This window comes from Camellia sinensis, chromosome 5 (genome assembly GCF_055761805.1).
Source record: "Camellia sinensis isolate YWXY chromosome 5, ASM5576180v1, whole genome shotgun sequence".
Classification (NCBI taxonomy): domain Eukaryota; kingdom Viridiplantae; phylum Streptophyta; class Magnoliopsida; order Ericales; family Theaceae; genus Camellia; species Camellia sinensis.
Genome location: NC_138965.1, coordinates 74,485,036 through 74,494,598, shown reverse-complemented (window position 1 = coordinate 74,494,598; position 9,563 = coordinate 74,485,036). Strand labels below are relative to the sequence as shown.

The window sequence follows — 9,563 nt, the reverse complement described above, 5'->3', positions numbered from 1 at the left end:
GAACTAGAAGAGAATGTTAGAGAAAAGAAAGGAAAATAGGATGAAAATTAAAGGGAATTCAAATTCATCCATTTGGAAAACATTAAATGAGGTGCTTAAGTTGAACAAATATCATTAAGCTACAATTATTCAGTAGAATCTCTTTCTTGGGGGCTAAGCAAGATTAGTTTGAGTTAAACTTCGACGCTTAAGCCAATAAAACTTGGTCACCTAACCTAATTTGTTCGTAGAGCAAACTCGAGATGGATGGAGAAGCACGGAGGGAGTTGTAGAGAAGATTCTCCTTGAGAGTTAGAAAAGAAAGTTAGAGAAAACAAAGGGCAATAGGATGAAAATTAAAGGGAATTCAAATTCATCCTTTTGGACTTCAGAATTGAACACTTAGGTGATTTAGAAAACATTAAACGAGTTGCTTAAGTTAATGTAATATTGTTAAGCTACAATTACACAGCAAATTCTGTTTCTTGAAGGCTAAGCAAGATTAGTTTGACTTAAACTTTGCCACTTAAGCTAAGAAAACTAATAGCTGCCTAAGCTAATTCGTTCCTAGAACAAAAGAGAGAAGGTTGGAGAAGGACGGACAGAGTGAGAGAAAAACAAGCAAGATTAGTTTGAGTTAAACTTTGCCACTTAAGCTAATAAAACTAACAGCTGCCTAAGCTAATTCGTTCCTAGAACAAAAGAGAAAAGGTTGGAGAAGGACAGACAGAGTGAGAGAAAAACTTTCATCTTGAGTGGTAGGATAGAAATTTAGAGAAAAGAAAGGGAAATAAAAGGGAAATTAAAGTGTATTCAAACTCATCCTTTTGGACTTGCGAATTGAACACTTTAACTGATTTAGAAAACATGAAATGAGTTAAACAATATCGTTAAGCTACAATTACTCAGTAAATTCTCTTTCTTGAAGGCTAAGCTAGATTAGTTTCAGTTAAACATTGCCTCTTAAGCTAACGAAACTTAATAGTTGCCAAAGGTAATTAGTTCATAGAAGAAAAGAGAGATGGATGGAGAAGTACGGAGGGAGTTAGGGCAAAACTTTCTTCTTGAGAGCTAGAAGTGAAAGTTGGAGAAAAAAAAGAGAAATAGGATGAAAATTAAAGCGACTTCAAATTCATCCTTCTGGACTTGAGAATTGAACGCTTAAGTGATTGACGAAACCTTAAATGAGGTGCTTAAGTTAAACTAATATCGTTAGTCTACAGTTACTCAATATAATCTCTTTCTTGGAAGCTAAGCAAGATTAGTTTGAGTCAAGCTTGGCCACTTAAGCTATTGAAACTATTAATTGCCTTAGCCAATTAGTTTGTGAACAAAAGAGAGAAGGATGGAGAAGGACGGAAAGAGTTACAGTGAAGCATTCTACATGTGAACTAGAAGAGAATGTTAGTGAAAAGAAAGGGAAAAAGGATGAAAATTAAAGGGAATTCAAATTCATCCATTTGGAAAACATTAAATGAGGTGCTTAAGTTGAACAAATATCATTAAGCTACAATTACTCAGTAGAATCTCTTTCTTGGAGGCTAAGCAAGATTAGTTTGAGTTAAACTTTGACGCTTAAGCCAATGAAACTTGGTCACCTAACCTAATTTGTTCGGAGAGCAAACTGGAGATGGATGGAGATGCACGGAGGGAGTTTTAGAGAAGCAATCTCCCTGAGAGTTAGAAAAGAAAGTTAGAGAAAACAAAGGGCAATAGGATGAAAATTAAAGGGAATTCAAATTCGTCCTTTTGGACTTGAGAATTGAACACTTAGGTGATTGAAAATTTATTGCTAAGATCATAGCTAATAGACTTAAATTGGCCCTCCCTGATCTGATTGATCCTGTGCAATCTGCTTTTGTCCAAGGTAGAAGGATCTCGGACAATATTTTCCTGTCCCAAGAGATTATGAGAAGCTCTGACATCTCTCTAGAAAACCTGGTTTTCAAGGGTTCAATACCTCATTGATTACCGATGTCTGGAGTTAATGCTAACCTGGGTGAGATTAATAAGGGTGTTATTGGTGAGGGTGTGGGAGGTAATATCCCTAGAGTCGTCGATCCAAATCTAGCCGAAAATAGATTTGCAATTTTGAGCGAAATAGCGATGGAAGTTCCATCAAACCCTAGTGATGGTGCAGGTGTGGGGATTCCGATGGCTAATCCGTCCGATGTGGAGATCCAAACGCAGGTTGTTGTTTCTGCAGCAGATCGGCATGGTTTGGGGGTTGATTTGGTAGCAGAGGATGTACGTGTTCCTGAGCCCACGGAGAAACTGAAAGAATCGATGCCTCCTGCACCGAGCTGTGAGCCTTCGACGCCGATTGGAAATGCTATCAGCACAAATTGGTCTGATATCGTGGAGGAAGAGTATAATAGCTTCCTAAATCTTCCAGATAGTGTGATTGTAGCGCGTAATCGTGGGGAAAACAAGAACTTTGTTGAATCAGTAGATCCAGATATGGCTTTTGCTGCTGATGTGCAAGTTCCGATTAGGGATTCCTCTTCTTCCCAAGGAGGAGCCGGTCGGGGGGGCGGAAGTTATCGTGGGGGGAGAGGAGGTCGCGGTGGTGCCGCTGGGAACAGGACCATCGAGCAAGCGGGCCCAGAACAACGCTATTGGGCAAATATTACGGCTGCATCAACCCGTTCAAATATTAAGCTCAGGTATATCCCTCCTACTACTGTTGAGGATAGTGTTGTTGTGAATATGCCTTCGCGTACTGATCCGCTTGAGAAATGGGACTCCTGCCTTGTGGGTTATTTTGTCGACAAGGGGGTGGGTTACAACTATCTGCGTAACAGTGCTTTTGGACTGTGGAAAGCTAAGGGCCTCAAGGAGGTTTTAACTAATGGGGATGGATTTATGTTCTTCATTTTTGACACTCCTGATTGTTGCAGAGAAGTTCTTGAAGGAGGCCCGTGGTATATAGGTGGCTATCTCCTTATTCTGAAACAGTGGAAAAGGATGATGAAACTTACAAAAGATAAATCAACCAAAATCCCTGTCTGGGTGAAATTTTTTAATATTCCTTTGGAATATTGGGATCCTGATGGTTTGAGCAGGATTGCCAGTGCTATTGGTAACCCCCTTTTCATGGACCAGCTTACGGCAAGGGGTAGTAGGGTGGCATTTGCTAGAGTTTGCGTGGAAATTGAGGCCACCTCAAAATTGCCAACCTACTTCCAAATTAGGCATGCTGATGAGGCTGTTCTAATCCGAGCTGAATATCAGGGATTGCCATCCCGGTGTCAGCACTGTCAAATTTTTGGACATAGCACTGAAAAGTGCGTGTCTAAACAAGTGGCTCATTTGATATCCCTCCAGAAGACATCTGAGGAAAACATCACTGTTCAGGAAGAAGGCTGGACCACTGTTCAAGCTAAGGGGAAGAGGAAGGTGGGTGAGCCTGAGTTGGAAACTATTCCAGAAGTGGAGGCAATCCCAGACCCAGTTTCTGTACCTTTGTCTGCAGTGGTGGAAAATCAAGAAACTCCAACTACTGAACCTGCAACTATAAGGGTGGACTCATCTGATCAATCCCTTGATACTCAGGAGACTTCGGGTGATAAGAGTTTATCCGAGGAAGAGAATAGTTCTGAAAGCAGTGATGTGGATAGGTTTCAAAAGAGGATCTTTGAGATTGCAAAAATAGTGGCTCCATTTCCTGTTGAAGTGGTGGACACAGTTATAAAGGAAACTAAGGCTGGAAAGGTGCATGCTAGCTCTGCTACCCCATCCCAGCAGGTGAATAAATCCTCTGGCAAAGGTAGTAGCAGCCAGAGGAAGAAGAAGAGGTAATTCAGTCTTAGTTGGTTGTGGGTTATGGTCACTCTCTCTTTTTTTGTGTCCCTATGCATGTCAAAATTGCTTCCTGGAATGTTAGAGGATTGAATGATCCTTCTAAACATAAAGAAGTTAAAAACTTTGTGCTTAAAGAAAATATTCATGTCATGGGGGTTTTGGAAACTAAAATAAAACAGTTAAATGAGAGCAGTTTTTGTGTTAAATGTTTTGGTCAATGGTCCATGATTTCTAATTCACAACCAACTAAAACCGGTAGAGTCTGGGTGTGCTGGAACAATGTTTTTTGTGATGTTCAAATGATTTCCATGTCTGATCAGCATATTTTGTGTAAAGTTGTTGAATTGGCTTCCAATGAAATATTTTATGCAACTTTTGTCTATGCTGAAAATAAGCACACTCTGAGAAAGGTTTTTTTTGAATCTATGTATGATATATCCCGTGTTAAATCCAAAGATCCTTGTGTTTTTCTGGGTGACTTTAATGCTATTAGATACCAGCAGGAAAAAATTGGGGGGACTTCTACCTGGACAAATGAAAATGAGGAATTTAACTCTTATGTGAATGCCTCTGAGTTGGCTGACCTATCTTATGGTGGTTGCCAGTTCACATGGGCTAACAAAAGAAGTGAAGGGGCTTATATTGCTACTAAAATTGATAGAGTCCTGGTTAATGAGGCTTGGCTGGATAAATTTCCTGAGGCTACTGCTAATTTTCTTCCGTCTGGCATATCTGACCATTCCCCTGCTGTGGTCAATATTAATGCTTCTATGAGCTCCTTCAAGAAACCTTTCAAATACTTTGATTTCTGGTCTCAACACCCAGATTTTCTGAGTACGGTTTCTAACACTTGGGGGCAGTATATCCGGGGCGTTCCTATGTTTAGAGTCTGTCAAAAACTTAGGCAGCTTAAAATTAGCCTTAAGCTTTTGAACAAAAAGGATTTTAGTGATATATCTACCTGTGTTCAGAATGCTAAGGCTAATTTGGATCTGATCCAGTATAAGCTGGATAAAGATCCTGTGAACAATGGGCTGCAAGTTCAGGAGAGAGAGGAGTTGAAAAAATACATTGAGCTTAGCAAGTTAGAAGAGTCTTGCCCTTCAAAAATCCAGGGTGCAATGGCTTGGGCTTGGGGACAGAAATAGCAAATTCTTTTTTAGGTCTGTGAAGAGCAATATCAACAGAGGGAAAATTTTGAGTGTTGATATGGGTGATGGTACTAGGTCTACTAACAGCTCTGATACCCACACCTCTTTTGTCAATTACTATACCAAGTTATTTGGCACTCCCTGTGTGGACCAATATAATGGCTTTGAGAGAATTCAATCTTTGGTGCATAAAAAAGTCTCTTCTTCTCAATATGACTTGATGTCTAAACCTGTTTCTGAGACTGAAATCAATGAGGTTTTTTGGTCCTTAAAAGCCAATAAAGCCCCCGGTCCTGATGGGTATTCCGCTGGGTTCTTCAAAAATTCTTGGGATATTGTTGGTAAAGATGTCACATTAGCCATCAAGTCATTTTTTGACACTGGTAAACTTCTTTCTGAGGTCAATAGTACCATCATTGCTCTCATTCCTAAAGTTCCCAATCCTATGCATGTTGGTGACTATAGACCCATTTCTTGTTGTAACACCATCTACAAATGCATTGCTAAGATCATAGCTAATAGACTTAAATTGGCCCTCCCTGATCTGATTGATCCTGTGCAATCTGCTTTTGTCCAAGGTAGAAGGATCTCGGACAATATTTTCCTGTCCCAAGAGCTTATGAGAGGTTACCATAGGAAGTCCCTTACTCCTAAGTGTGCCATGAAAGTGGACATTATGAAGGCGTATGATACTGTGAGGTGGGATTTTATTATTGATACTCTTACAGCTATGGCTTTCCCTCCTTGCATGATTACTTGGATAAAGGCTTGTATCACGAGCCCTTCCTTTTCGGTCTGTATTAATGGGAGCCTTCAGGGGTGTTTTAAAGGGGCTCGGGGGTTAAGACAAGGGGACCCTATGTCCCCGTATCTTTTTGTGGTGGCAATGGAGGTCCTTGCTAGGATTTTGGCTGAGAAGTCTAGGAATCCCCTGTTCAAATTCCATTGGAGATGTGAAAAAACCAAAATTGTCAATTTATGTTTTGCTAATGATCTGATGATTTTTAGCAAAGGGGATCCTGGTACTGTTAATCTTATCATGCAAGGTTTGGAGGAATTTAGAAATCTGTCGGGTCTCACTCCTAATCCTAGTAAGAGTAACATTTTCTTCTCGGGTTGTAGTATACAGCTTAGAGAGGAAATCCTTCAGATTGCAAAATTTACTGAGGGTTCCCTCCCAGTTAGATACCTTGGTGTGCCTTTAATCACTACTAAGCTTAAAGTGTCTGATTGCCATATTCCGGTGGAGAGAATTACCATGAGGATCAAAAGTTGGACCAATAAATTGCTCTCTTATGCTGGTAGAGCCCAACTCATAAAGTCTATCCTGTTTTCAATGCAGGTGTATTGGTCCTCTCTTTTTATCCTTCCTAAGAAGATAGTTAGCGACATTGAGAGTATTCTTAGATCCTTTTTTTGGTCTGGGGTTGAGATGAAAAAGCATAGTGCTAAGATTGCTTGGAAGTATATCTGCAGAAATAAGAGTGAAGGTGGCCTTGGCTTTAAGGATCTGGAAGTCTGGAACAAGGCTGCTATAGCCAAACATGTTTGGTATCTGTTTTCGGGCGGGGATTGCTCTATGTGGTGCCAATGGGTTAAGTCCTACTTGCTCAAAGGTAGGAGTTTCTGGTCCGTTAAGACCCCTAGTGATCCGTCTTGGGTTTGGAGGAAAATTTTGTCTCTCAGGAACTTAATTTATCCTCTCATCAAATTTAAAATTGGTAATGGTGACAATGTGTTCCTTTGGCATGACAATTGGCACCCTCTAGGTTCTCTTTGGCAGAGGTTTGGGCCTAGGATCCTTTATGATACTAACCTTCCTGACAGTTCCAAGGTTAGCTCTATTGTCTCTAATTGTTCTTGGAAGTGGCCTGTTTCTAATTCTTGGGAGATTAAGGAGTGGATTTCCTCCACTCCCTCATCTCTCTTACCTTCTCCGGGCTCTTCAGACACTCCGGTTTGGAGCTTGACCGCTGATGGTACTTTTTCTATCCAGTCTGTTTGGGATTGGTGGAGGGAAAAAGGGCCTAAAGTCCCTTGGTCTAAACTTATCTGGGGCCCCCCATTAATTCCTAGGGTTAGTTTTATTGTTTGGTTGGCCATTAACGAGAGACTTAATACTAGTGATAGACTTCAATCTTTTGGTCTTGTCTCTAATCCTTGTTGCCCTTTCTGTCAAGCTCCTGAGGAGGATCACTCCCATCTCTTTTTCAGGTGTATTTTTTCCTCTAGGGTTTGGGGTGGCATGATGGCCAAATGTAATGCTAACTGGCCTTCTCTGTCTTGGCTGGGCACTGTTGAGTTTGCTACTAAATCTACCTGTGGTAATTCTTTGAAAATGCTGGCCCTGAGGTTGTCTTTTCTCTGCACTGTCTACCACATTTGGATGGAGAGGAATAGTAGAATCTTTAGTAAGGTCCACAAACCTGAAGAGGTTGTTACTAACTCTATTATCCAAATGGTTAGGGGTAGGCTCCTTTCTTTGGATAACATTAAATTTTCTGCAGGTGATCACTGGTTTTTGGAGAAATGGAACCTTCCCTACAAAATTATGCAGCCGACCAATGCTACTGCAGATGGTAGGAGAATGAGTGGTGTGAGTTCACCTACAATTAGGGTTGAGTGATGGCGAGCATATACTGTGGGGTTTTACTAATTGGATGTTCTTTTGTAGGTTCTCTTCTTTCTTATCAGGTTATGATGAATCCTATATCATTGAAGTGGCTGATTGGAGGGTTGAGTGATGTGAGCAAGCAAAGTATTCTATGCCACTGTGGGTTGAGTGAAGAGAGACAGTATACATGTTTTGCTCTAACATTTATTATATATTATATTTGTTTTATGCAGGTTTATGGAGCTTTCAAGTATACTACCTATCTTGTTCTATTGAGAAATCTGGTGAGATGTGGGCCTAGTGATGTGAGGTTCTATATGGAGTGTAAGAATGTTTTTTACTGTGGGCCGAGTGTGGGGAGGTCTTATACAGTGTGTTTGTTATTTCTGCTGCTTTATGATCTTCATTATGGAGGTGGTGATTTCTATCCATGGCAGGTTGTGGCTTATGTCGTGGTTCGGTGGTGTGGTAGCTCCTTGTTTCGTAGTTACCTGAGGCTGTTAACAGTTTATTTCTCTCTTGCTGTGGAGGAGTGGTGGCTGATTGCTGTTCAGATTTGGGTGGCAGTTGGCAGTGTGCGTATGTACCATGGTGATGGCTACTTCCAGCGCCTTGCTATGCTACAAGTGGGAGATAATCAGTGGTTATTATTTTTATTTTATTTTTATTTGTTCACAGGTGTTGTTTGTAGTTTGCCTACTCCTACGGGTTGTGTAGGAGGCTTCATGTGTACTTTGGTGTCTCCTGTAACAGGTTTCCTGAGCAATTCGGTAGATGGACCCCTCTTGGCTCATTTCTTCGGTTTGCTTGGACTTCTATTTTTTTGTATTATATTTATTTTGTTACAGGTGCCTATCCCTACGGGCTGTGTAGGGAGGTTTTGTGGGTGTGATGGTGCCCATCCCTACGGGTTGTGTAGGGAGTTTTCTGACTGTGTTGTGGTGCTTGTTGGCTGCTGGTTTTGTCTTTTGTACAAGGTCCCTATTCATCATAGGATATGGCCTTTGTACAATTTGATTGGCTAAGTTTCTTTTGGCACTCCAAATTTTCGGATGTAGCTCCTAGGTTTGGTCTAGTTCTTTGTTGTGTTTTTTGGGCTTCGGTGTCTGTGGGCTGAGGCTCGTGTTGTTTTCTGTTGTTAGGGCCTGAGGTATGACCCTTGTATTTTTGTAAATCCTTCTGTTTTATATTATTTCTTATTCACCCAAAAAAAAAGAACACTTAGGTGATTTAGAAAACATTAAACGAGTTGCTTAAGTTAATGTAATATCGTTAAGCTACAATTACACAGCAAATTCTCTTTCTTGGAGGCTAAGCAAGATTAGTTTGAGTTAAACTTTGCCACTTAAGCTAATAAAACTAACAGCTGCCTAAGCTCATTCGTTCCTAGAACAAAAGAGAGAAGGTTGGAGAAGGACGGACAGAGTGAGAGAAAAACAAGCAAGATTAGTTTGAGTTAACCTTTGCCACTTAAGCTAATAAAACTAACAGCTGCCTAAGCTAATTCGTTCCTAGAACAAAAGAGAGAAGGTTGGAGAAGGACAGACAGAGTAAGAGAAAAACTTTCATCTTGAGTGGTAGGATAGAAATTTAGAGAAAAGAAAGGGAAATAAGAGGGAAATTAAAGTGTATTCAAACTCATCGTTTTGGACTTGCGAATTGAACACTTAACTGATTTAGAAAACATGAAATGAGTTAAACAATATCGTTAAGCTACAATTACTCAGTAAATTCTCTTTCTTGGAGGCTAAGCTAGATTAGTTTCAATTAAACATGGCCTTCTTAAGCTAACGAAACTTAATAGTTGCCAAAGGTAATTAGTTCATAGAAGAAAAGAGGGATGGATGGAGAAGTACGGAGGGAGTTAGGGCCAATCTTTCTTCTTGAGAGCTAGAAGTGAAAGTTGGAGAAAAGAAAGGGAAATAGGATGAAAATTAAAGCGACTTCAAATTCATCCTTCTGGACTTGAGAATTGAAAGCTTAAGTGTTTGACGAAACCTTAAATGAGGTGCTTA

General features: G+C 40.4%; 2 protein-coding genes across 2 annotated transcripts; both read left to right on the top strand.

Moving 5' to 3' along the window:
- Window positions 1–3,833: 3,833 nt before the first annotated feature.
- LOC145791481 (uncharacterized) lies at window positions 3,834–4,931 on the top strand. Its single transcript, XM_082871834.1, has one exon. The coding sequence runs from the start codon at window positions 3,834–3,836 to the stop codon at window positions 4,929–4,931; it is 1,098 nt and encodes a 365-aa protein (XP_082727960.1).
- A 61-nt stretch (window positions 4,932–4,992) lies between these two features.
- LOC145791480 (uncharacterized) lies at window positions 4,993–8,573 on the top strand. Its single transcript, XM_082871833.1, has 6 exons — window positions 4,993–7,513; window positions 7,609–7,679; window positions 7,782–7,832; window positions 7,986–8,127; window positions 8,227–8,318; window positions 8,397–8,573. Exons 1-6 carry the CDS (start codon window positions 4,993–4,995, stop codon window positions 8,571–8,573), a joined length of 3,054 nt encoding a protein of 1,017 aa, XP_082727959.1.
- Window positions 8,574–9,563: the final 990 nt, after the last annotated feature.

Excerpts from the sequence above, each read along its gene's own strand:
- LOC145791481 (XM_082871834.1), top strand. The coding sequence starts at position 3,834 with ATGCATGTCAAAATTGCTTCCTGGAATGTTAGAGGATTGAATGATCCT.
- LOC145791480 (XM_082871833.1), top strand. The coding sequence starts at position 4,993 with ATGGGTGATGGTACTAGGTCTACTAACAGCTCTGATACCCACACCTCT. Across the intron at positions 7,680-7,781 it reads TGATTGGAGGGTTGAGTGAT|GTTTATGGAGCTTTCAAGTA; the intron begins GTGAGCAAGCAA and ends TGTTTTATGCAG. Across the intron at positions 8,128-8,226 it reads GGTGGCAGTTGGCAGTGTGC|GTGTTGTTTGTAGTTTGCCT; the intron begins GTATGTACCATG and ends ATTTGTTCACAG.